General features: G+C 36.6%; 3 protein-coding genes across 5 annotated transcripts; all 3 read left to right on the top strand.

The window, feature by feature from the left end:
* The first annotated feature begins 581 nt into the window (after nt 1-581).
* On the top strand, nt 582-7349 carry LOC103937027 (gibberellin 2-beta-dioxygenase 8-like). 2 transcript variants are annotated; one of them, XM_009346932.3, is made up of 4 exons: nt 582-736; nt 2154-2610; nt 5805-6126; nt 7006-7349. In XM_009346932.3, the coding sequence occupies exons 2-4, from the start codon at nt 2171-2173 to the stop codon at nt 7237-7239; spliced, it is 996 nt and encodes a 331-aa protein (XP_009345207.2). In that variant the 5' UTR covers nt 582-736; nt 2154-2170; the 3' UTR covers nt 7240-7349. The 2 variants fall into 2 exon arrangements, with proteins under 2 accessions (XP_009345207.2, XP_048443384.1); XM_048587427.1 differs by having other exon boundaries at nt 592-748.
* A 1872-nt stretch (nt 7350-9221) lies between these two features.
* On the top strand, nt 9222-11862 carry LOC103937019. Of its 2 annotated transcripts, none has more exons than XM_018644941.2 (2): nt 9222-9364; nt 11477-11862. In XM_018644941.2, the coding sequence occupies exon 2, from the start codon at nt 11529-11531 to the stop codon at nt 11733-11735; it is 207 nt and encodes a 68-aa protein (XP_018500457.1). In that variant the 5' UTR covers nt 9222-9364; nt 11477-11528; the 3' UTR covers nt 11736-11862. The 2 variants fall into 2 exon arrangements, with proteins under 2 accessions (XP_018500457.1, XP_009345201.1); XM_009346926.2 differs by having other exon boundaries at nt 11485-11862.
* A 304-nt stretch (nt 11863-12166) lies between these two features.
* On the top strand, nt 12167-13573 carry LOC103948766 (protein NDR1-like). The gene has a single exon (XM_009359832.3). It carries the CDS (start codon nt 12746-12748, stop codon nt 13388-13390), a length of 645 nt encoding a protein of 214 aa, XP_009358107.2. The 5' UTR covers nt 12167-12745; the 3' UTR covers nt 13391-13573.
* The last annotated feature ends 14349 nt before the right edge of the window (nt 13574-27922 follow it).

A 27922-nucleotide genomic window follows, 5' to 3' on the forward strand; every position in this document is an offset into this window, starting at 1 on the left:
TTTCTTGTTTTTTTTTTTTTTTTCTCACACGTCAACATAGCAATGTAGCATTATATATTGTAATTTGCATGATGGAAATATTAATTGTTTATGCATGAATTGCTATATATATATATATATATATATATATTGAACAATGTATGCAATATACAATTATAAAATATAAGATAAACAAGGGATTCATGCATCATGGTGAATGTTTTCATGCTAACAGTGGCTTATAAAATATGTATTAATTGAAAGGCAAGGATTTTCCCTTCCTTACTACTATAAATAAAGGCACAATCATGTTAACACACACTTTAGTATTCACCAATTCTTCTAAAAGATACTATAGAAACACATAAGGATTTACATAATCATATTCCTAACTAAATTGGAACTGCAACACTGAAAAATTTGTTTTATACAAAGTAAATAAAAATACTGTAAAATGACTAGATGTTCAAGTCTTGAACTTTTTAACCACGATCATAATATCTCTCTCTACATCTGTATGTTGACATATTCAAACGCGTGTTCTCCCTTTCAGCCATAAATTTCTAATCAACGCACTACTATTACCGATCACTCCACTGCCGAAGCTGTTATAAATTCTATTTCAAACTTCGCGTAGATCACTCTATATTTATCTTCGTACTGTCCTGGATTCCTAGAATTTTCTGTTATATTTAAGTCATTTCGAAGTATTGATTGGCAAGATTGACTTAACTTGGAGCTCTGAGGACGGGTACAGGTAGTCGATCAGGTGCACTTATTGATCATCGTAGTTCATTTAGTTATTGCACCAAGAGTGATCACAATAAGAGAATGATTTCCGCACACATGTTTTCAATTTTTATGCATTTCTGTTTATGTCTCTTGATTCTCATTTGATTTATTCAAGTTAAAGATAAAAAAATATGAAGATCACAAAACGAAAACTACTTGCTGCGTGTTGTTTAATTTTCTTTAAGTATATTGGAAGTTTTCAAGTTGGAAACAATCTTAATTTCTTGTACACAAATTTGTTTTCTGTTAGCAAAATATTTTGTTCACCAACCCTTACATCTGTTTGACGGTTTCTGCATAAACAAAGAGATCAGTGTAAGTATTTGCGATTTCTAGTCTTAGGGTTTTATCATCCTTCTTCCTAAAATGGTCTGCAAGAGAAATGGAAACGTGATTACCATAATTATGTGTAGTTAGTTGAATCTCATTTTCCACTGACCCCCCCCAACAATAAAAAAATTGAAGCTAATAAATTTGTTAGCTTCGCTGGTTAAGCTGGTGGATGGAGTAGCTCAATAGACCCTATAACACTATTTTACACACACACACACGTATAAATTTAGGTATTCTTTCAATGATCAGTGTTGTAAAAACCCACTCAAGTTGGAAACCACTAAATCACTCAATTAAATTGTTGTCGTTTTAGTGTTTTCTCAGGCTACTGTGTTCGTAAATTTGTTGGTGCTATATATATATATATATATATATATGTATATGTATGTATGTGTATGTATGTATGTATGTATGTATGTACATACGTATATCCAACAATGGCAATGTACACATGAGACTGGTGTTTAACAGCTTGTCAGGTATTTGATGAACTAGGTTCAACCAGTATGAGAGCGATACTGAACTAGCCAACAAAAAAAGTACCTTCCTTTTTGTCAAAATACAGCACAGTACTTTATTCTCTAAACAAAACTCTTTTCAAAATCATTTTCATTCTAAAAATCAGCTCATTAAAACTATCAATCATTACTATGTCATTTGATATGAAAATTGGTGCTTATAGGCATAATTTATCAGACCAAACAATTTTCGAATCTAGCTTGATGATTTTACAAGGAAAATCCTTGAAAGAACTAAATACACTTTAACATTTCAGATCATTAATATATAATTGAGCGACATCGAGAGTTTGAGAGCGATATCGAGAGACAGTGAATCCAAAACAAATGGAAATCTTAGGTACAAGAGTGTATGCTCTTAATCTATAATTGAGTCGTTTGCTTGTGTTTCATATTAAATATTAAATATTAAATTTGTGCATGGCTTAATTTCGGAATGTCTAATTTCGTGGGATGCATTCAGTTAATTACATCCCCCATTTCTTAGGGTTCAAATCTTGCAAATTCTGAGGGTTTGAAAGCTTGTTTCAGATTCGAAGGCAGTCCTAATGGATTTCAAACCTCCCTTCCAACAAACCTGCAAGGCAATACTCTTACAGAATTCCACCCATGAAGCATTATCAAGTCATGATGATGACAAGGTTTCTCTTGTTGAGGAATGTGAACTGCCTCTGATAGATCTTAGCCATCTAAATTTGGGTCACTTTGAGGGAGACAAGTGTATGAATGAGATCGCTCAAGCAGCCAGCCAATGGGGTTTCTTCCAAGTTGTGAATCATGGAGTTTCACAAGAAGTTATAAAGAGTATGCAAAATGAGCAAAAGAGGCTATTTCATAAGCCTTTTGCAGAAAAGGTTGAAAAGAATTTCTTGAATTACCGCTGGGGGAATCCACAAGCTACTTGTTTGAGGCAGTTCTCATGGTCAGAAGCATTTCATATATCTCTCACCGAAATTCCAACGATGAATGATCATCACAACAGTCTCAGGTACGTACTTTTCACTTTTAAAACATTCTTGTACATTATGAAAAGAAAAACAAACAAAAATATATGATTATATATTTGTCAATTAACAGGCTTATGACTACCAAAAAAAAAAAAAAAACAATATATAGCAGTGGAGATGCTATACTTAAATTTCTGAGAATGAAAATGACATGGATAATGTAAGAACGATACTTTATAAATTGTTTAGGTATAGGATAAGCATACCTTGATAATGATATCTTGCTGAAATTAATTAGACTGTAAAATGTATTTTTAAAATTTGCGACTAATATGCATTTAGATACAAGAAGTTTCATATTGTGATTAACGTGTTGTGACTAAATAGTCACTTTCTTGTGGTGCAATAGTCTGAATGCTAAATCATCATAAACTTTGAAGCTTGAACTGTAAATCTTAATTAAGGTTATTTCGGATGTGGGATTTTTATCAAGTCCCAAGAGATTGTGGCCGAGCTAGTAAGGAATAGATCACAAAATATTAATAGGAGAAGTTAGAATGCACATGAGCGTTACAAAGGTATATATATAAGAGTGATCTACAAATGATTACTTTAAAAGGAATCATTTACAAATACCTCTTACATACATTTGTAATAATTAATCAAGTAGCGCATTTCTTATCCCTCGTATCTAACATTTTGTAGTACATATATTTCTCGTTTGCCCTATATCCCTTGAAATAAGAAATCCCTCCCTCAAAAATAGTTTAAATTATTTAATATATATATATATAATGTACGTATATATATAAATTCTTTATAAAAACAAGTAGACGATGATCATATATGTTTAGATGGGAAGTGATTTTTACTCTTTTTAGCTTCTCACAAGTCTTTTTTTATTTATGGCCTTGAGTCTAACAAAATCAACAACCAAGATTAAACAAAACTGTACAAGAGGTTAAAAAGTGTGTCAAACTCACTTCCCTATTTAAATGCATCTGCTTTTGGTAGGTGTATTTATATTCATCTTTACAACGCTAACAAATAACATGGGAAGCTTTGGATTAAACTACAGAGAAATGGGACAGATGATCTTCTTGGTTCTCTTTATTTAATTTTATTTTAACAAATGATATTATCTACACTGAGGAGAAAAGGGATGAACTTAGCCTCACAATGGGCTAGCACTAATGTGGTTTAAATTCGCATTTGGTGCGAATCGTCTTGGTTTTCTTTATTAACAAGTAACAACCATCCCAATTTTGAATTAAATTTTAGTGTGATAGTATCGCCATGTATTATTTATTGATGTATTATATTATGCGTAAATGACATAATTGATGTACCACAAATATAGAGTATAAAATCAATAAATTACTTATAAGATTTCATAATATCTACATTTGCAAGACAACTGACCAGTGACCAAGGAAAGGGAGAAAAATTCATGGACTAATTCCTTCAGCCCTTTTTCTACCCCCTACTATAACAAATTCCACTCATGTGTTTTCTATCTTTGTACTGGAGTGCTTGTACTAATACGAAAGTGTTTGCGCTTGTTTTAGTTGTTAGGAGTTACTTTTATGTATTTTTAGGTGAATTATCTCTAGATCAATATATTAATCACTGAAGAATGTACTCGTACAGCAACTCTTATAATTGTGTTCTTATATGAGGACGTATAATAGACAGAGTACCTTTATTTTTAGAATCCATCTATAGTAATATAGATTGGCATTATATGGTAAAGAGCACCTAAGTATGTCGCATGTCGTACTGAAAGTGAAAGACCTATTGTCATTTGACAAGCCAACACTCCGCACTTTTGCAGGCGTCATGCATAATTTGGGGTTTTAGGCTTTGGGTAGTTTCGATATGGTTAGTTTTATCTTTCTTTGGAAAGGGATCCTCTTCGGATCATTTCCACCAAATCCATCAATTCGGGCCTTTGAAATTTAATCTAACGGTTAAAAACAGGGGATCCTTTAAAAGTTATAATAACTTCAGCCGTTGGATCAAATTTTAAGGACCCGGATTGGTGGAAGGGATCCGGAGACGATCCCCTTCCATCTTTTAACTTTTATATATCTCTGATGATTTTTGTTCATTGATCTTTTTTAATTCGTTTAATTTGATGACTGAAAATTAAGAGGAGCGCATAAAAGGTAAAAATGAGTGTATGAACAACACTATAATCACCCTTTCAATAGAGGTAATCCACAAACTTGAATATTCGTGCTCTATGCCCCTTGTTATGTACGTTGTACAGAAGACACATTGCCATAACTGTATAACCTCTCTAGTCTCTAGGTATGTTATACCACTTTTGAGTTAACTAAGATGGATTATTAGTAGCGTTTCTTACTTATATTGTGATCGGATAAAAAATAAATAATGCAAGTAATAGTCACTAATGATATTTTTCTTCACTTATTAGTAGGTCTTGTGTTCTCGTAAATTGCAAGTTTGATATTAATTTATTGTAGTTAATTCATTGTGTTACTCACTCAACCCTTAATGTAATTATATCATTGTATATATAGAAAAGATTATGAAAAGTGACAGTTGTTTTGGTAAGCAAGTCCAAATTCTGGCTACATATTTGTTGGCTTTGCCTAATCCTAATTTAATTGGTTCTAACAATAAGTGAGAAAGTAGTCCAAAAATATTATAAACGTTTGTTTTGTTTATTGATATATAGCTTAAAATAAAATTTCCTACATTTTCTTTAGTCGAACAATAACATCAGTGAGGATCAAACTTACACCAAAATGCACATGCATAATTATTTGTTGTCATTGTATAGTAAAGCGTTATCTACTAAAAAAAACTTGTATGTTGCTCAACCATAATTATATCACATAAGCTAACAACACCATGTGAAAATGTTATGCTCCTGCCCCTAGTACTTTGTCACTACAATATGCTTCTAGTCATAGACTAGTAAATTTTCTATGGTCCGTTTGATTGTCATTTTAGTTTTCATTTGAAAACTTGTTTGATAATTGCTTTCAGTTTAAAAAACAATTGAAAATTTAAAAGAAAAACCAAGCCAAAATTTGAAAACTTACAAAAGTAGCTTTCAAAATGTAGTTTTCTGTTCATTGGAATAAAAACTAAAAACAATAACCAAAAATTTTTTGTTTTGACCAAAATGGTTATCAAAACGACCTTAGTTTGTTTTTTATTTTCCCAATTTTTGTCCGATGTTTGGTTAATTACCGTCTTACAGATCAACAATTGAAGCATTCGTGAAGTCGGTGTCTGGTTTGGCTAAACGCTTAGCTGAAATTCTGGCACAGCCGTTGGGTGTCAAACCGATTTACTTTGAAGAGAATTGTCCAACAAGAACTAGTTATCTTCGACTGAATAGATATGCTCCATGTCCATTTCCTTCGCAAGTGTTTGGCCTCATCTCGCACACCGATACCGATTTCCTAACTATAGTTCACCAGGACCAAGTTGGAGGTCTGGAAATATTTAAAGATGGAAGATGGTTGGCTGTTAAACCTAATCCTGAAGCTCTTATTGTCAACATTGGGGACTTCTTTGAGGTAAAACTTGTATATTTTTTAATTAATTGCTCAAATTTTACTTTGTATAACTAATGAGGGAAAAGGGTTTCTATTGACCAAAAAAAAAAAAAGAAAAAAAAAAGGAAAACTAACCAAAAATCCTCAAAAACTTTAGTTTTAATAAAAAAGACAAAATAAAGGTGTAAGTGAATAATATCAGGAGTGACTTTTCAAGGTAAAAATGTCAACGTTAAAAATGAACAGTATCAGAAGTGTTTCATTAAGATTCCCCCCCAAAAAAAAAAAAAAAAAAAGGATAAGGATTTCAGTTTTACTATGGTTTTGTAAAGTTGATTTTTTAAGGATATTAAAAACTGTTCAAACGTTGCATTCTGAGATCACATACATACATATATATATATATATATATATATATGTTTTGCAGGTTGAGTCTTGCATTCTAGTCCTTACTTTTATTTAAAATAAAAAAAAAGGAATATATAATTAAGTATAACCGGATTTTAGATATTGGGATTAGGGTTTAACTCAAATTAAGATCTTTTTATGTTAAATAGGAACTTTGATATATATTAAAATTCAACATATCAAGATCTTTCTTTGCGCAAAATAGAATGTTTTTGGGTAGAAATACATGATGAAATATATATTATCTTTTTGTATAATTTCTGTGAAATAGTATCATGGAAATTAAGGTTTCACCCTGAATCCAATTAGAAGTTGGGTAAGTGACCCAACTGCGCTTAAACCCTTGTAAGGTTTCTTAATTTTCCAATGTGAAACTCAACTTCATGCCTTCATGTATGTACCTACTATTTTATGTTCCAATTCCAGCTTTCAAAATATGTCTCTTGGAAAACATGTACCCTAGTATATATTCGTGTGTGTGATATAACGCAGGCCTTGAGCAATGGCGCATACAAGAGCATCAAACACCGAGTGGTTAGCACACAAGAAGTTGAAAGATTATCTGTGGCATATTTCTACTGCCCCTCCTACGATGCTGTGGTCCGAAACTGCGGTAATGAACCATCAACTTATAGGCAGTTCACTTTGAGGGAGTATAAACTCCAAACTCAAATTGATGTTCAGGAAACTGGTGAGAAAGTAGGGCTCTCAAGATTTCTCCTTTGAAAAACGTCTCAAAACTGATGGCAAGTAAACTATATATCTACCTGATATATGTAAAAGAGGACAATAATCGTGACATAAAAAAGTATGGTTTGTGAACCACTTTTTTCTTTCTTCTATTCATTAAGTGTCAGCTATCTTCCTATTGAATTTGAAGGATCGTGACCTTCTGGTCCTTCTCCAACAAAATGAAGACTTGCTGCCACTAGATACTGTTAACTTGAATGACTTTTTCTAGAGATACATTTTCTTTCTTCTATTCATTAAGTGTCAGCTATCTTCCTATTGAATTTGAAGGATCGTGACCTTCTAGTCCTTCTCCAACAAAATGAAGACTTGCTGCCACTAGATACTGTTAATTTGAATGACTTTTTCTAGAGATAATCTTTTAATTTTCTTTATTATCATCTAAAGATCATCTTTAGAAAAATTCATTCAAGCTCGTTACCATTTGGGAGGTGCGCTGTTGCATCTAGAATTTTGTTGTGGGTCACATGTACTTCCGATTTGGACGGCGGTTTTGTGTCTTTTAAGTTTTGGAGTGGCTTTGTACCATTTTGGGTTTAATTTTGACTGGTTTTGTACCAGTTTGGGCTTTTGATGTGGAGATTTGGGAATGTGGATTTTGATCCCATATATCAATTTGAAGTGGCGTGAGTTCACTTAAATTTGTGGAAGTTACAAGACCATCAGCCCTCACTTAAATTTGTGGATGTTCGGCCTCGTCTCTGCCGGACTTGTCATTTTTTTTTCTGCTGAGAGGTTAACCTGGATCCAGTGCCTTGTCAAAGTATTCCTCTAACACGTGACATTCAATACTACGGTATAATAATATTCCTTTTTACTTACAAGTAAGAGGTTTTAGATTTGAATCTTGTAAATAACGAATTCGATACCAAATTAGGCTGCCTATTATGTAGCTTAACCGAATTCCTACTTTTCTTAATGTAAAAATATCAATGTACTTAAAAATAAAAAAACCATTACCTATTGTAAATATACCGTTGTATAAAAAATAAACGAACGCACTAACACGCACTCACACAATCTAGTCCACCTTTTTGGTTAATTTATATATCAAACCAACTAATTATCGAAGCCAACCGTTTATAAGACCAAATCCTAATTTGCTTGCGAATTAAGCAACTGCCAAAGATTCTTAACTCTGTTAACTAATCAAGGCAAAAACACAACATAAAAAAGTACAAAACAACTCTTTAAGTATTATTCCACGCAAAGGGGGAAAAAACCTCTTTACTTATTGAGTCCAAATTTGACATGTTCTTGTGGATGCCTCATGGCCAAAATAGAAATCTTCCGACATCCGTAAAACTTAAGTGCTAAGAAACAAACATTAATGAAAAATGGGAAAATGCGGTGGCGGCTCTAACGTGATCTTTCTAATTTTACACTCTAAAATACATTGGTGACAACGTCGTTTTAGTTTTAACTGTTAAAAAAAAAAAAAAGTAATGTTAGGTAGGCTAAATTTTAAATTAAATTCATAAACTAAAATGATATGTCACCAATAAGAAATAAACAAGTTCATCAATACTTAAGTAATAATTTAATCATCTACTTCCATGTCATTTAGTTTACAAAATTTAGTCTACAAATTTAGCGTCTGTAAACATTACCCAAAAGAAAAAGGTTGTCATGCTGCTTTTGGTTGTGAAAAAGTGAAAACTTTTGTAATCATATAGTACCACCTCATAATTTTTTAAGAACTTTAACGAAAACTTTTGGTATTATTCACTTTAACGAAAAACCATAATTTTACACTAAAAAGTCAATCTTGATACTAGTTACTTTACCCTTTGTTTTAAACTCAAAGTTTTTAAGTCATTTTCATTAATTTTCCTTAGTATTTTTTTTTGTTTTGTTTTTTGTTTTTGTTTGTTTGTTTGTTTTTTTTTTTTTTTTTTTAAGTTTTTGTTGTGGGAATTTTCTTTTTCTTGACAAAGCCTAAAGTTAAGGAACTGAAACGGGCCGAAATGGGAATGGAAGATCAAAAGCCCAAATTCGGAATGGAAATACCATACTGCCCTAAACCAAACGACCTAAAACAAGAACACAGTAGAAAGACTCTCTGATTACCTCTCTCCATCTCGGTCGATTTTACCTTCAGGTACTCTCTCTCTCTCTCTCTCTCTCTCTCTCTCTCTAGTTGTGTTGATTTCAAATTTTGGGTTTGAATGTGGTGATCAATATTGTTAGAAATATTTTCCCTGTTTGTTTGAAAATTTGGAACGTTGGCATGGAGGTTCGAATCCTGAATTCCAAAATTTGATTGCTTTTTACCGGAAGTTAATGTAATCAGAGGCAAGTTGAATTCTTGGTGTTGTCATTAACTTTTAGATTATTGGGAATTTATAGAAGTTGGGATTGAAGTTTTCTTCTATCTGTTCACATTGGATATATCAAACTGGATTTTATAGATTCGAAAACCATACAGGGTTTAAGGTTAAAGTTGTTCCTGCAGATGAAAGGTAGGTGTTCTTTTTCTTGTTATATAAATAAAAAAATCCATTTACTCATTTCATAAAAAACCAGAGTCAGGAAAATTGCAAGAAGGTAGTGGAATTTGAAAATTTAGGTGTTCCTTTTCGTTTTGTAAATAAGAATTCCTTTAGGTGTTATTGTTTACACTAAAAATCTGAGTTGGGAAATCGCAAGAAGGTTGTGGAGTTTGAAAGTTTAGGTGTTCTTGATCGTTTTTTCGCGAACTACTATCCTTGAGCTTGTAGAAACTGAAGGAAACGGAGTAGGGGTAGTCATATCTATGCAAAGTTTCAATCTTGATTACCATTTATTGTTCTTAAACATTGTAAATGCAATAACGGACTCCGGTAGAGAAAGTCTAGCTGATATTGACAAGTCTATATTTTGTGTGTTTTTAAGTTTTGGTATGAATTTTACCTGCTACCTACTACCACTGCATGAAAACTAATAGTTAAGCTAGATTCCATGCTTCATTATGTGGTCTAAAGCTTCAAATGAATGTTATTATTAGTGGAGGAAGTGACATGACTTTCACTGGGACAACTCCCTGCTGTTTGCTTACTTGCATTCATTTTGTCTCATCAATAGATAAAATAGGAGATTTCCCTCATGAGAGCTTTTGCACCTCTGTCCAAGAGTGACAGATTAACGTTCAATAATCCCAGGGGTTTTTTTGACACGTCTTTGCTAAAGAGCTCTGTCTTTCTTAATTCAAGTAAGATGCTAACTCGCTCGCCTACTATACCCTACTATACAAAGGAGTTGATCATTACGTTGTCGACCTTATCTATTCTTTGTTCCTTATAGCAAGCGCTAAGTAAGCACGGCAAGAAGGCCATAGAAGCCTTTGGGGCAGTCAAATGGTTGTTCCTCTTGCCCTGCAACTTCTTTTTCAGTGGTATAGAAAGTTAAACATTTTTTTCTGGAATTCATTTAGTGACCTTGCGGTTGCCTATTACCCTCCATGATCAGAGTCCATGAGCTCGGGGAAGAGAAGTAGGGCCTTCGGTCAACCAAGACAGGTCCAGCCCTTCCCCAACCAGTTTCCTGAAGCATTGGAAAACTGTGGAAGTCTTGGTTGAAAGTTGTTTAACTTCTTGAGCTAAGGGATACCTTCAAAAGTTTTTTCACTATTCTATCCAGTCTTTTGGGAACTTGTGTATGTAGTGGAAAAACGTTTTTAGACTATTGAGCATTGTGTTCATAAAATCACTTTTCTAAGATTACTCTCCTGCATCAATCTTATGCTTCATTATAGTTTGTTTTGAATGTAAAACTCAATTTTCAAATATTACATTGACTCTCTAACATAGGCCAGGAAAGTGTATAACATATCCATTAGATCCTTTATTATATTTTTTCCTTGAAATTAATTCACCTTGTAAATATTGAAGTAATGCAAAGTTTGGTTGTAAATTACATTTTCCTTGTATTAGTCATTCGAAAATGTATTTTCAGTGTGCTTGATATTGATTTTGCGCCCCCTTAATCTTAATTTATCGTTTTGGATCCCTAATTAGCAATGGGATATAAGGGAAAATTTTGGCTCCTGTTTGTAATGTTCCCTTACTGTTTGATATTTGATGTACATATTTTCTCTGCCCTTTAAATTGCTTGGCGGAATCATCTTTCCATACAAAACCGAGAAAGAAGAGAGAGCACTACACTACGGTGTCTTCTTTAGCCTGAACAACATCTTTCTTTCAGAGAGCAGACAAATGTAGTTTATTCTTTTCGGATTTGCAGATTGGAAGCACAAAGCTGAACTTGCTGTAGAGTTTTGCTATTAGATGGCTGGGATGTCAGGATTTAGGAGCCTTGCACCTAAAACAAAGAATGCTATAGTTGCTGGGGGACTGTCAGCTTTTGTTTTCGGAGTATATTTCTACACCATGAGAGCTGTTGGAGGAACCGATGAATTACAAGTGGCTATAAACAAGTTCGAGGAGGAAAAAGGTCAGAAAGAGGCTGAAGCAAGCTTGTCATCAAAGGTTTGATCTTTTAATAGTAACTCAGTTATGCTGATAATGTAGTCAGGGAAAAAGGTAACCCTTACTGTGAAAGACACCAGCCCTTTATATAATTATTTGTTTTTCGAATAAATAAATTCAGTATTTTTCAGTATTTAGTGCGTTTTTCAATATTGGTCATTCAAGATTCTATTAGTCGCTACTCGTTTGGATTCTCTTGGTAGAAACTAAAGTCGACGCTTCAAGTCTCCAACCAATTAGACGGTTCATGTGAAATCTTAGAGAAGCGTCACAAAAACTATTCAGCACGCGACTCACACCTTGCTAGTCTTTATAAGAATTTATGGCATGCTCTGCCTTCTATGTCCTCTCTTTCTCTTAGCTCATTGCAAATCTGGAGGTTTTTGGTTGTTATTTCATATAAGATCGTCCTAATATGTTATACAAGTTATAGGAAAGATACTGACACAAAATGGACAGGTGAGTATAGGGATCGTAGATCAAATGTCCAAGTAATAAGCATATATGTCGACGTTTGTTAGGGTCAAATGTACAATGTGGTGATTGAACCATGGGTTATCTAGGTTAATGTCCGCATTAATCCTAGCTTCGACCGCGATGTAGATCGCACGCCAATTTCGTGGTCTGGTATGGGTATGACATAATTCTTCGTCCTAATTCCGTTTTTGCTTCTTTTGCTTAGAAAGGAGATTTGAACTTTAGGGTTTCTACAATTAGGAAGAGAAGTAGTTTAGTTAAGACTCCAAGAGCCTTGTTGAAACGCTGTGTATACATATTTGTGTCTGTCTGTAACACTCGGCCCTGCTACGAGTGAGATTATTACAAGAGCGTATACATCGGAATATCGCAGATTCTACCACACTAGGAGAATATAAATAAAGACCAACTTGCTTTAATAAAGATTAAATAAAGACGGAAGACTTTAACGAAGACCAAAATCATAGTTTTTCCAATCGTCTCTCTCTCGCACTCTCCCTCTCATAACTCTCTTCGCATTTCTCTCTCTAACCACAAACATGGCGGATCCATCGGGCGGATTCTGCGGCCGCTGCTTCAGCTTCATATTCACCCTCGGCCTCACAGCCCTCTCCATGTGGCTGAGCCTCCGCACCTCCAACCCCAAGTGCACCATCCACTTATTTTACCTTCCTGCCCTCAATCGGACCCTAGACGACACCAAAAACACCACCCTCTTCGTCGCCCTCCGGCTCAAAAACACCAACAAGGACAAGGGAGTTTTCTACGACGCCGTCAACCTCACCTTCCGGCTTCAGCCCAACGCCTCCGCCAAGCCCGTAGCAACTTCTGCTTTGCCCCGGTTCTACCAAGGCCACCAGAAGACGGCCACCAAGAACGTGGTCGTGGGCCCCCAAGAGGGGCTCAACTGGACCGCCGTGTCCAGTGGGGTCCAACCCAATGGGAGTGTGAATTTCAGGGTGGATTTGGCCACTGCTGTGAGGTTCAAGATCATTTTTTGGAAGACCAAGAGGCACAGGCTGAACGTTGGTGCTGACGTGCTGGTCAATGACTCTGGTGGGAAAGTCAACAAGAAGGATATCAAGCTTTCTGCTGCACCAGATCATCACCTGATTGGTTTCTTTTCTGGGCAGGTGGGGGTTTTGTCCAATTTCCTGGTTTTGATTTTGCTAAATTTTTTGTGATTTTTTTTTTATTTTCTTAATTTGCGTTCAGTGCTATTTTTTAAATTGGGAAGGAAGATATTAGTCCCAGCTTTTTGTACCGAAAATATTTTCTATTCAATTTTTGATGATAGACGGTAGACAATGTAATATTAGTCAATTCACAAATCACAATCCTGCTCACCTGAAGACCGAGATTTATAACGCCGTCATGTTTTTTATTTTTCCAAACGCACTGACCTGGTCAATTGGTCCAACCCAAGTCCACTGCACTAACGAATTTGTTTCTCTTTATATACCATTTATTTTAAAAACCTGGAGTTAAGGAGTTGTGTGTGTGTGAGTGGGAAAATAAATGGGTCGGAAATAAATAATAATGAAGCTCAGGAAGAAAAATAAATAATAGAGATGAGATGAACATGCGTTGGCAGATCCTACTTTTATTAGACATATAATACAAGTGATAGCGCAGGTAAATGATAAGTGTAACACTACTTTACTTAAAATATGAACATTCGGTTGGTATTTGACCATGAATTTATGTGCTTGTTAGTAGGACCTGGCAAAACTATATACGATGAGTTAATTAACTTATATGATGCAAATATACGCAGAAAATTGTTTTGGGTTAAACCTTACAAAGTTGAGTTCGTAATGAGTTGACACGGTTTCGCACGATAGTGACATATTATATGTTTGGAGATTTGGTTATGTAATGTGTTACACTTGAAGCTTTTGTAGTTTTAGAAGATTTTTATTTTTATTTATACAAAACTTGATATTATTTTTTTTGATCAGTTGACTTAAAAACTTGATATTATTTTTTTTGATCAGTTGACTTGACGAGAGAGAGAGAGAGAGAGAGAGAGAGAGAGAGAGAGAGAGAGTAAAATAGGTAAAGCATGACACGACACTTTAAATTTTTAAATGAGTTAGGGTTCATCTATTTTGACATTATAAGTTAATGAGTTGGGTTTGAGTTTAAATTACTCATAATGCGGATACAAATTGCAATGGGATTTCTTATATCAAGCCTATGTGTATAATATTCAAAGGCAATCTACATATCACAATGCAACTGTTTGGGCCCAAAATGATAGTTTGGGCCGAGCTTAGAGCCGTTCTCGGCCTAGAAACCTTCATTTAGAATTGTCATGGGCCATCCAGTCAAGGTAGGCCGAGTCCTATTGCGAGGGGGATTGGTTTAGATAAGAGTGAGGTAGTCAAAACCTAGTGCAACAAGGAGTCGTAAGGCTAATCATGCTGAGAATTAGGGGATGAATATGGTTTGTTAAAAAGCTTGGTTCAGAGTCATATTGGAGTTAGGATTGGCCGAGACCTAATCAGATTAGGTTAAGGAGTTCTAATCTGAGTACGATTCTAGCTCGGCCATGAGGGGGTTTGCTACTATAAATAGAGAAGGGCGTGCATCATTCAAAGCCCCTCCAATTCAACACACAAATTGCCCTATGCAAAGTTTCTCAACAACCATTGAGATTTTATCCTCTCCTACTTTCTTCTCGCCAACACATCTTTAGTTTGGATAAACATCACTGTGAAGGCAACCGACGACATCTTCAATTTGGATAAACAACACTAGAGTCATAGATTCAGCCGATCAAAGAGCACCTTCAATTTGGATAAACAGCACTAGAGTCGTAGAATCAGCCGATCAATAAGCATCTTTAATTTGGATAAACAACATTGCTTCGAGATCGACTGGTTATTTATTCAAGTCTGGGTCGACAAGAATTTTCGAGTCCTTGTTGGTAGAGTTTATTTCATCAGCCTTCTCAGCAAAGTGAGGTTTTACCAGGTTACTACATTCGGCACATTGAAAGCTGAATTTGATAATGAACTTCGCAGAACTAGCAACCTTGTCTTCAGGCTCTAGAACCCAAAGCTCGAGACTTCTTCCTTCCTCGGCAGCAGTCGCAAGATAGTCAACAATGCGCTCAACGCCACATCAACATATTTTACTCCCCAGCCGAACTCGACCGAAGAGTTGGCATGCCCCACACATAACCGAAAGACGTAGTTAGCTTATTAATTACTTGACCTGCGCACCATGTAGGCTTAGTAGTTTTTAGGGTCAACAGCAACATGCTCAAATATTTTGTTACAATTTCTTTGGTTCACGTAGGAGGTGGGCTTCTAGTTTGTAGTTTTATCAGATTGTAGTACACTCCATTGCAAACTAACTAAACCAATTCGTTTATGTGAACCCTATTATGCTACCTTCCCTGTTCTGGATCACAACAATGAAGTTAGCCTTCTATACTGTAGAGGGAGAGAAGTTTCAGGTTGACGCAATCTATGACCCGGTATTTTGGGCATTTTTTCAACCAATTTTTAGGCCAATTCCGGCAGTTTAAGGCGATGCCACCACTTAGGTTGAACTCTCTTCACACCAAGCATAACCCACGCAAGTTTCGCCCCGATAAACAACTATAGAAGGCGATACTGAGCCATGAAAATCTCTCATTTCCGACGTTGGTGATCTCGCCATTTGTCCACGTGGAAAATTTTGACAAGATCATTAGCAAAAATATGAGATCCGCAATTGGCATACCATTAGTTGGCCGGTTTGGTATCCTATTAAAAAAATTCATCATTTCTCAAAACATTTCTCAGAAACATATCTTGAATTTTTTTTTAAGACTAAAAAAACTTGCTTTGTATGAGATTTAAAAATTTTAAATCTTAAAACTTAAGCTAGAGAAATAAATCAGAGAGATAGAAAAAAGAAAGAGGGTCAGATGAGATAAAGAGGAGGAGAGAGAGAAAGAGAGAGAAAGAAGGAAGAAGAGACAAAATGAAGAGAGTAAATTATGTAGGAGTTTTGAGACCCCTCTTGTCCCACATCGGGCAACAATTGTTTTTCACTAGCCTTTATATAAGCTTTTTCCTTCTTCTTAGTAATTAAAACTTAGATCATTTGGAATGAGAATTGAGGTTTGGGCCACTAATTGTGTGGATTAGGTTTGATGATTATACTATAATATTAATATAGATTACTATTAATTAATCAAGACAAGGGCCTTGGGCCTTGGGGCCAAGGAAAATGAATTAAAATTAATCTGATCAATTAGTTTTAATTTCGAATTAAGTTTTTAATTAAATTAATTAAAAACGTTTTGATTAATAGACACTACTCTTTGGAAAGAGTTGTATAGCTTCAGATACATCCAAAAGGTGTTTGAAGAGGTATGAAAGAGCCTATATAACTGGAGTCCTTAGTTCCATCAAAAATCATTTTTTCTTCCTCCTTGTCTTCCATACAAAATATCCAGAGAGTAAACACACAAATTAATTCGCTAGAGTTCTATAATCTAGCGCGGGTTGTAGAATTAGGTAGTTGTATCCTGGTCGAGCAGACGTTGTAGAACCACAAGCACATGAGTGGGACGGAAATATTGTTCAAAGGACATAGCGTTTGCGCTAGCCTCTACCTTCAATTCATTCAAGTTAGTATCATTTTAATTTTTTGTTACTATAACATAATTGCATTCTGTATTGCAAGTATTTTTGAATAATAAAGTATAAGTATTTCGGTTCTGTATTTCTGTTATTTTATTGTTTATAAATTGTTCTCCAACAGATTAGAGAAGAGAGAAAGAAGAAAAGAAAAATTCAAAGTAAGAAGGGAGGAAGGAGAAAATAAATAAGTGAGTTTTAAGTTTAAAAACTCTAAAAACTCATTTTTTATGTTTTTAGAGAATATGTTTTTTTTTTTTTTTTTTTTTCAGGTTAAGCTTGAGTTCAGTTTTTTAAAATAGTCATGCCAAATAAGTTTTTAAAGTTTAAAACATAGAAAAGTGTTTTTGAGTTAAAAAAAAACTGAATTCAAATAGAGTACCAAACATTTACCCAAGTTATCCAAGATTTAATTATCACTTTATTGAAGTTTCATATAAAATATCAAAAATGTAGTTGGATGTTTTTGAGTGATTGAAAAGTAGGATTGAAGGAAGGTTCCAAGAAGTCTGCTAGAAGAAGACTAATCCCTTTAAATAATTAAGCAAAAAACCCTTACACACAACTCCAAGGAAACTGCTAAGCTTTTACCATCAGCGACTCAAGCATTCAAGTCCATGCGCAAAATTGATTGCTAAGAAGGTAGGGCATAATGTGCCTCTTGAAACCGTGTGTATACATATTTGTTTCTCTCAATTAACTCGTTTACGCAACTAAGTGAGACTAATACAAAAATGTATACATCGGAATATCACAAATTCTATCGCACTAGTCCCGTGAAATTGACACAAAAGTGTGTACACTCGGGGAAGCAACATACAATGTATTGGCGAGTATATACCTGGTTACAAGAATATAAATAAAGACCAAGTGACTTTAATAAAGATTAAATAATACCAAAGACTTTTATAAAGATTAATTAAAGATCACAATACCAAAGACCTTAACAGTGCCTAAGATTACATAAACACCAAGTGAAGTGACCAAGAGTATTTTTTCCAATCATTTCTCTCTCCCTCTAACCGTCGTTTCATTTCTCTCTCTCTCTAACCACAAACATGGTGGATCAATCAGCCGGGTGCTGCAGCTGCTGCTTCAGCTTAATATTCACTCTCGGCCTCACAGCCCTCTTCATGTGGCTGAGCGTCGACACCAAAAACTCCACCCTCTTCGTCACTCTCCGGCTCAAAAACACCAACAATGACAAGATAGTTTTATAGGACGCCGTCAACCACGCCTTCCGGCTGCTGCCCAACACCCCCGCCCGTAGCTAACTTCTGCTGTGCCCCAGTTCTACCAGGGCCACAAAAGGAATATTAATATGTAGATCAAATCTCCAAGTAATTATAATTTATAAGCATATGTATTGGAAGAAGCACATGGGTGTACAGACAGCACAGCACAGCAAGCATACAGCAAGGGTGTGCACTCAAAGCACATGGGTGTACAGACAGCACAGCACAGCAAGACAGCAAGGGTGTAAAGGACAACAAGGGTGTAAAGCTTTCAGCTTTCTTTGTTGCTGACTCATGGACAGCAGGGAAAGGAATTGCATGTGCATGTGTGCTGTTGCATCCGAAGCTTTCTTTGTATTATGTATAAATATGCCTTCCCATAAGGCTTTCTAGATATGAAATTAATTACAATTCAAATCAGAAAAATCAATATGGTATCAGAGCAGGAAAAATAACCTGCTTCTGCATCATCTTATCCATGTCGTAGATGGCTTCGATGTCGAGGAGAACCGACACATCGGTGTGCTCCAAGAGGGAGTGAGTGGAAAGCACGCTGTTGTATGGCTCAAAGACGGAGGTTGAGACCTGAGGAGACTCTGAGTGAAAAGGTGCAGATCAGTGTCAAACTCACATTGTAAATTTCTCCATTCCCAAGTATGCTTTCGCAACTAACTCTGTCAATGGTTCTGGTAGTGACCGTCAGAATCCGAGGTGCATAACTGGAAACCGCTTTCGGAAGAGGCCCAGAGTTTCCAGCAGAGGTCAGAAACCAAGCAGCAAGTATTCGAGTGGAAAGTCAGAGCCAAGTGAAGTTGATTCCATCTGCTATTGCATCATCAAATGCTGCAAGGATATCTGCCACTGGCACATCCAGATACCCAGCAAACTTTGTAGACAGCAATCCTAGAATCGGGGACACTGCCTCTGGCAGTTCCGGAAGCTAGCCCAAAGTAACCTGCTGGCACCTCCTTGCCTGCAGCAATCGAAGCAGTGTGGCTTCCATGCCCTTCGGAGTCTCTTGGTGACCGTCGACGACGCAAAGGAGCTAGAACTCGAGACGCTGCTCAAAGCCTCGGCGTACATGGGCATTCTGCAACTGCCAGATCCAAACTAACTCCGTGGTGGTGTCGCAGCCGAACCGGTGCACCGTTTGCAGGAAACGGGTCGGGTTGACCGGGTTCAAGTGCAGGTGCGGGACCACGTTCTGCGGTGTTCACAGGTACCCCGAGAAGCACGCGTGCTCGTTCGATTTCAAGACCCTCGGGAGGGAGGAGATCGCCAGGAGTAACCCTTTGGTCATAGCCGAGAAGCTTGAGAAGATTTGATCCGGGCAGTTCATCAAGCACGCGTGGGAATTAAGCTGATATAAATATATTTTATGTTCCCCTAGCTTTTTAATTTAATTTTATATTAGTTTTCACTAAAAAAAAAAAAAAAAAAAAAAAAAAAGGAAGAAAAATTCTTTCTTTATTCTTATAGGTCTTTATATGGTGGAAGAGAATTCTTATTCGTTTGGAGATTCCCAGATACCTTCCTCCTCAACCGTGTCTGAGGTGGATGTCAATCCAAATCAAAGATTAAGCTCGGTCTTGTTAAATGAGTTTAATTACTTACCTTGGTTAAGAGCAGTGAGTCTTGCCCTAGGTGGAAGGTCCAAGCTAGGGTTCATAAATGGAAGCATCGAAGTTCTTGATGTTTCTTCACCAACTTATGAAATCTGGCTTTGCAAGGATCAGCTAGTTATGTCATGGCTCCTAAATTCCATGGAACGTAAACTAGCTGAAATATTCAGTTATTCTGAATCATCATTCAAACTATGGCAGACAGTCAAGGAAATGTATGGCAGCCAGAACAATGCTGCACGTGTGTTTCAATTGAAGAAGAACATTTCCAACATACATCAAGAAGGAAAGCCCTTTGTTCAACTTCTACGCAGCATGAAGAGCATGTGGAATGAGCTGGAAATGTATCGACCTACTACTGAAAAGGGCAGAAGAAGACAAGATATTCCAACTCTTGTCAAGTCTCGATCCAGGATACGAAGACCTACGAAGCCACATACTCATGAACCCCGAACTACCTTCCTTCACCAGCGTATGTGCAACAATCCAACGTGAAGAAGTACGAAGGAAAGTCATGAACACTGGCACAAAGACCAATGTAACTGAAGCAAGGGCTTATCTAGCCAACGAAAGAAAATACAAAGTGAAGAATCCACACTTATAGAGCCAACAATGCAACTACCTCAACCTCTCATAGGTCTGATGCACTCAAGAGCTTCACTGCAAATCCAGCTGTACTCATAAATGAGTTTGCAGTGTATCTTCAAAGCAAGAAAGAAAGGATTAAGAGTGACCAAACGGTCGGCTTTGAAGATGGAAATTCAATAGCTTTGCTAGGCAAGTTTGCTGGATTTCTGACAGAAACACAACACATAGCCCAAGATGACATGCAAGGTATCATGACTGCTTTTAAAACTGCTCTTAATGTAAATATGATGCATGATTTGTGGATTGTTGATTCGGGTGCCACAGATCATATGACCAACCATGTTTCTAAGTTTCACAAGTTTGAAAAATTTTCAAAACCGTCTCAAGTCTCAACTGCCAATGGTGAGAGTTCTAAAGTTTTAGGGAAGGGAAATATCAACTTAATATCGGACAGAATTGAGTCAGTAGCCTTATTTGTTCCTTCTTTTCCATTTCAACTTCTATCTGTGGGAAAAATCACCAATACCTTAAATTGTTTGGCCATTTTCTCTCCTCACAATGTCATTTTTCAGGATTGCCTCACCAAGAAGACGATTGGTGAAGGGTTTTACCTTGATGGCCTCTATTACATATCAAAAAACAGTCCCAGAGGATTTCAAGCCAAGTCCAGTCCATCCCAAGATAGTCAATTGTGGCATCAACGTTTAGCTCATCCTTCCCAACCTGTTTTGTCTTCCTTGTTTCCAAACTTAGGTAATGATTTAATTTCGTGTGAAACATGTCATTTGTCTAAAGCCACCAGATTGTCTTTTACCTCATCCTTATCTAGGACTAGTAAAGTTTTCGAACTAGTTCACTCAGATGTATGGGGACCAACGTTTGAATCTTTTGATGGTTATAAGTATTATGTAACTTTTGTCGATGATTTCTCTAGAGCCACATGGTTGTACCTTTTAAAGTCTAAGAGTGAAGTGATTGAAGTTTTTAAGGATTTTCACAATCTTGTTAAGAACCATTTTTCCTCTCGAATTCAAACCCTAAGATCTGACAATGGCACCGAATATATGTCCCATATCATGTCATTATATTTGAGCAAGCATGGTATCATGCATCAAACAAGTTGTGTCGGCACACCTCAACAAAATGGTGTAGCTGAAAGGAAAAATCGTGACATTCTGGAAAAAACGAGAGCATTAATGTTACAAATGAACGTACCAAAGAGATTTTGGTCACAAGGAGTCATGGCGGCTGTGTACATCATCAATAGACTTCCTAGCCGAGTCTTGGGGTTTAAATCTCCACTTGAAGTCATGAAAGGAAGAAAAATCGACCTTTCACATCTTAGAGTCTTTGGCTGTGTCTGTTTTGTTCATATACAGTCACACCATCGAGATAAGTTGGACCCTAGAGCTCTCAAATGTATTTTTCTTGGTTATTCATCAACACAAAAAGGATATAAGTGCTATGATCCTCAACTAAGAAAAATAATTGTATCTAAAGATGTACGATTCCATGAAGCTAACCCTTTTTTCAGCAAATCACATGAAGCCACAAGTCAGGGGGAGTGCATCTTAGACCAAATTCCTCTACCAAGAATTTGTACTTCTACACCTCCCATTGAAGTCAATAATGAAGGTACTCATCCTGATAATTCTGTGGATGATGATGACTCGGTGCATGATGATGACAACGGCAACATAGAAAATCCTCAAGGTGTGGATGACAATCTGAACGAGGATGAGACAAATCTCCTAGTACCTCGACGCAATCCTCGGCGTGATAGACAACCTCCCACAAGGTTTCAAGATTTTGTCACATATAAACCGAGGCATCCAATTTCAAATTGCGTGTCGTATCAAAAGGTAACTCCATCTCATGCTGCCTTTCTTAACAACATTTCAAGTCACAGTGAGCCTCAAAACTTTTATGAGGCTAATAATCAAGTTGTGTGGAAAGAAGCAATGAGAGATGAACTCAAAGCACTAGACCAACACAAAACCTGGAGCATCACCAAACTTCCACAAGGAAAAAAGGCAGTGGGCTGTAAGTGGATCTATAAGATCAAGTTTAATTCTGATGGTTCGATTGAGAGGCATAAAGCCAGGCTGGTGGCTCGAGGATTCACTCAAACATTTGAGGTGGATTACAAGAAAACATTTGCTCCTGTTGCAAAAATGAACTCAGTAAGGGTTCTATTGTCTGTTGCCGTCAATAAAGGTTGGTCTATGTATCAAATGGACGTGAAGAACGCCTTTCTACATGGTGATCTTGAAGAAGAAGTCTATATGAGATTGCCACCAGGACACCCTCAAAGCCAAGAGCCTAATTTGGTGTGTAAGTTACATAAGTCAATTTATGGACTGAAGCAATCACCACGTGCTTGGTATGCAAAACTAAGTACCGTTCTTCATAGCATTGGTTTCAAAAGGAGTAATGCAGATTCATCATTATTTGTTCGCACAAGAGCTGCTAGCAAATTAGTTGTGTTGATATATGTGGATGACTTAATAATTACAGGTGATAATGCTGCTGAAATCACCACACTCAAACAGTCACTTCAACAACAATTTGCGGTTAAAGATCTTGGGGTGTTGAAGTATTTTCTTGGAATCGAAATGGCATCTTCTTACAAAGGACTATTTCTTAATCAACGAAAGTACATCATGGACCTACTTAAAGATGCCAATATGAGTGATGCCAAGCCTGCACTTACCCCTCTTGATAGCAAGCTCAAGCTTGACTTGGGAGGCACGCCACTCTCGGATATCAGCTTATATCAGAGGCTTGTCGGCAAGCTGATCTACCTAACGATCACCAGACCAGACATCTCACATTCAGTAAGTATTGCCAGTCAGTTCATGCACTCTCCCACCATCGAGCATCTGAACCTTGTCAAAAGAATCTTACGTTACTTAAAAGGGTCTGTTGGTCGTGGCATCCTCATGGCAAAGAATGACAACACTCAAATCATGGGGTACTGTGATGCTGATTGGGCAGGAAACGCAATCGATCGCAAGTCCACCACTGGTTATTGTACCTTTGTTGGTGGAAACCTGGTCACGTGGAAGAGCAAGAAACAAACTGTCATCGCAAGATCAAGTGCCGAAGCTGAATATCGTGCAATGGCCTCAACCACGTGTGAGCTGATATGGCTAAAAGGACTTTTATGTGACTTAGGTGTGTTCACAGCTCAACCAATGACCTTATTTTGTGACAACCAGGCTGCCATGCACATAGCATCAAACCCCGTCTTTCACGAGAGGACGAAGCATATTGAAGTTGACTGTCACTATGTCCGTGAACAAGTACAGTCGCAGGTGATTCAGACACATTATGTAAAAAGCTTCGATCAGCTGGCTGATATATTCACCAAACCTATGGCTTCTCATCAGTTTCAAAGACTCCTCTCCAAGCTTGGATCCATCAACCTACTGGATCCAGCTTGAGGGGGAGTATTGGAAGAAGCACATGGGTGTACAGACAGCACAGCACAGCAAGCATACAGCAAGGGTGTGCACTCAAAGCACATGGGTGTACAGACAGCACAGCACAACAAGACAGCAAGGGTGTAAAGGACAGCAAGGGTGTAAAGCTTTCAGCTTTCTTTGTTGCTGACTCATGGACAGCAGGGAAAGGAATTGCATGTGCATGTGTGCTGTTGCATCCGAAGCTTTCTTTGTATTATGTATAAATATGCCTTCCCATAAGGCTTTCTAGATATGAAATTAATTACAATTCAAATCAGAAAAATCAATAATATGTGTAGACGTTTAGTTAAGACTGACACAGAATGGACAGGTGAGTATAGGGATTGTAGATCAAATGTCCAAGCAATATTCATGTGGTGATTGTAGACGTTTGTTAGGGTCGAATGCACAAAGGCAATATTCATGTGGTGATTGAACTAGGGATCATCTGGATTAATGTTTTGCGTTAATCCTAGCTTCGATCATGAAAGGAAAATATTTCCATATTTTCATGGTCGGGTAGGGGTATGACATTGTCTATCCTTGTATTCTTCGTCTTATTTCCATATTTTGCTTCTTGTGCTTAGAAAGGAGATTTGAACGTTAGGGTTTCTACAATTAGTTAATACTCCACGAGCCTTAGTATTGAAACCCTGTGTATACGTATTTGTTTCTCTCGTCTTACTCGGCTCTGGAACGAGTGAGATTGGCGGAAAAGCGTATTCATCGAAATATCACAGATTTCATCACACTACGAGAATATAAATAAAGACCAATTGGCTTTAATAAAGATTAATCTCTACTAATTAATAAAACACTTATTATCAATCAAAACCTTATGAAATTAACAATTTAACCCTCTAAATAAAAAAGAACATGAATACGAAAGATGGGGTAGAAATGTAATTTCACACAACTAAATTTTGCTATTTTTTTTTTCAAAGCATCACATACATGTAATCTTAACATATCTATAATAAAAAAATTTATTAAAAAAAAAAAAAAAAAAAAAAAAAAAAAAAAACCGTTCCCACCCCCACGTTCTCTATCACTCTCTTCCTCTCTCATTATATTTCTAAAACAAAAATAAAATATTTTCTCACACACTTTGTGTATTCCTATATGCTAGCAAAGATTAAATAAAGACAAGAGACATTAATAATTAAAGATTTCGACAAAAAAAAAAGACATTAATAAAGATTAAATAGACACCAACAAGTGAAGTTACCAAGAGCATCAATAATATTTTTTCCAATCGTTTCTTTCTCTCTCTCCCTCTCTCTATAATCCTCTTCACATTTCTCTCTCCAACCACGAACATAGCGGATCCATCAGCCGGGTGCTGCAGGCGCTGCTTCAGCATCGTATTCACCCTCGGCCTCGCAGCCCTCTCCATGTGGCTGAGCCTCCGCACCTCTAACCCCAAGTGCACCATCCACTCATTTTACCTTCCTACCCTCAACCGGACCCTAAACGACACCAAAAACACCACCCTCTTCGTCGCCCTCCGGCTCAAAAACACCAACAGTGAAAAGGCCGTCAACCTCACCTTCCGGCTGCTGCCCAACGCCACCAGCATGCCCGTAGCAACTTCTGCTGTGCCCCGGTTCTACCAGGGCCACAAGAAGACGGCCACCAAGAACATGGTCGTGGGCCCCTAAAAGGGGCTCAAGTGGACCGCGGTGTCCAGTGGGGTCCACCCCAATGGGAGTGTGAATTTCAGGGTGGATTTGGCCACTGTTGTGAGGTTCAAGATCATGTTTTGGAAGACCAAGAGGCACAGGCTGAATGTTGGTGCTAACGTGCTGGTCAATGACTCCGGTGGGAAAGTCAGTGAAAAGGATATCAAGCTCTCTGCTGCACCAAATCATCACCTGATTGGTTTCTTTTCTGGGCAGGTGGGGGTTTTGTCCAATTTCCTGGTTTTGATTTTGCTCAATTTTTTGTGATTTTTTTTTTTTTACTTCTTAAGATTTTTATAACAAAATTTATTTAGTAAGATAAGATTTTGTTCTCGTTGTATTTTTTTTATTTTGTTGATTTGCAATCAGTGCTATTTTTTAACCAACGAAGGAAGAAATTAGTCCCAACATTTTGTTCTTAAAATATTTTTTATTCAATTTTTTGTGATATAGTGTAGACAATGTAACTTAGTCAAATCACAATACCGCTCACCTAAGAACCGACATTTATAACAATGTCACATGTTGTCTTTTTTTTTTTTTTTTGGCACTGTCACATGTTTATTTGTCTAGACGCTCTGATTTGGCCAATTGGTCTAAACCAAGTCTACCACTGCACTATCGTTTCTCTTTAGGAGGCAGATTGTCTGCGCTCTTGTTACCGTACATTTCTCATCCCCTTTTATTTGTGCGATCACGATTAAATTACGTTAATATTTTATATTCTTATTATTTTTTGTCTTCTTATTTCTATTAAAAAATCAATATAAAATGTTGACGTGGCTGAACTGTGACCGCACAAATAGGAGAAGATATGAAAGACACGGTAACATGAGGGTAAACAATCTACCTCCTTTACCATTTATTTTAAATCCTGGAGTTAAGGAGTGGTGTGTGTGTGAGAGTAGGAAAATAAAATAGTTGGAAATAAATAATAATGATGCCCATGAAGAAAAATTAAGTCTTGAGGGTTTTTTTTTTTTTTTTTAGGTGGTCCCGCAATAGAACGTAAGTGGTTGGATTTCAATTGGCTACCAATTCTGACGTTTTCGGAATCAGATTTCCAAGAGTCTGAATGGGGTTAGACGGAAATTTCCATAGATTTCTAATCATTTGTAATATTTCTCTAATAGATATGAAACTTACATATGTTGACAGTTTTTCTTTCTATTAGAGAGATGATACAAGCAACGATACAAAAATAAAAAATAAGTGTAACACTACCCTACTTAAAATGGTACTATGAAGATTAGGTTGGTCTTAAACCATGAATTTATGTGCTTGTTAGTAGACCTTGGAAAATCATATCCGATACATTAATAATTTAATATGATGCCAATATACTTGGAAAATGGTTTTGGGTTTTACCTTACAGGAGTTGAATTCGTAATGAGTTGACACGCTTTCGCACGATAGTGACATATGATATGTTTGGAGATTTGGTCATGTGGTGTGTTACACTTGGAAGTTTTTGTAGTCTCAGAAGATTTTTATTTTTATTTATACAAACTTGATATTATTTTGTTATTTTTCATATTTTGTTGATTAGTTGATACTTGGAGACAGAGAGAGAGAGAGTTCATATTTTGTTGATTAGTTGATACTTGGAGAGAGAGAGAGAGAGAGAGGGAGGGAGATATATATATATAGGAAGCCTTTAAGGGAAGGGATCTCCATTTTTAAAAAAAAATGAGGACACCATCTTGACCGTTAGATTTGGCTTTAATGAAATCATATGGTTGAGATTCTGTGACCTGTGATTTAATCTCAACCACATAATTTCTTTAAAGTCAAATCTAACAGTCAAGAGGGGTTCCCATTTTTTTTGAAAAATGGGGATCTTTTCCTTTAAAGAGCCTGATATAGGAAGCCTTTAAGGGAATGGATCCCCACAGAAATGGGTAAACATGACACGACACTTAAAACTTGCAAATGAGTTTGAGTTCATCTATTTTGACACGATAAGTTAATGGATCGGATTTGAATTTAGAATAATTTCTCATAACACGAATACAAATTGCAATGGATTTCTTATATCAAGCCTATGTGTATAATATTATCTGATATGTTATGTAAATGTACAACCTACATTCAAATTTCTTCTCATATTTAACAAAAATTGAGGTAACTATTCAAAGTCAATCTACATATCGCAATGCAACATGCTTAAATACTTTGTTACCATTTGTCTAGTTCACCTTGGAGGTGAGCTTCCAGTTAGTAGTTTTATCATATTTTAGTACTCTCCATTGCACCCTAACGAAATCAATTCGTTATGTGAACCCTGTTCTGCTACCTTTCCGTTCTGGATCACGACAATGGAGTTGACCTTCTGAATTGTAGAGAGATAAAAGCTTTAGGTCGATGCGGTCCACGACCCGGTCTTCTGGGCATTTTTTCGACCAATTTTTCTGCTGATTCCGGCAATTTAAGGCGACGCCACCACTTGGGTTCAACTCTTCTCTTCACGCCGAGCATAACC

Source organism: the organism of the source record quoted next, unplaced genomic scaffold (genome assembly GCF_019419815.1).
Source record: "Pyrus x bretschneideri cultivar Hongxiangsu unplaced genomic scaffold, Pyrus_bretschneideri_v1 Contig267, whole genome shotgun sequence".
In the NCBI taxonomy this organism is placed as follows: domain Eukaryota; kingdom Viridiplantae; phylum Streptophyta; class Magnoliopsida; order Rosales; family Rosaceae; genus Pyrus; species Pyrus x bretschneideri.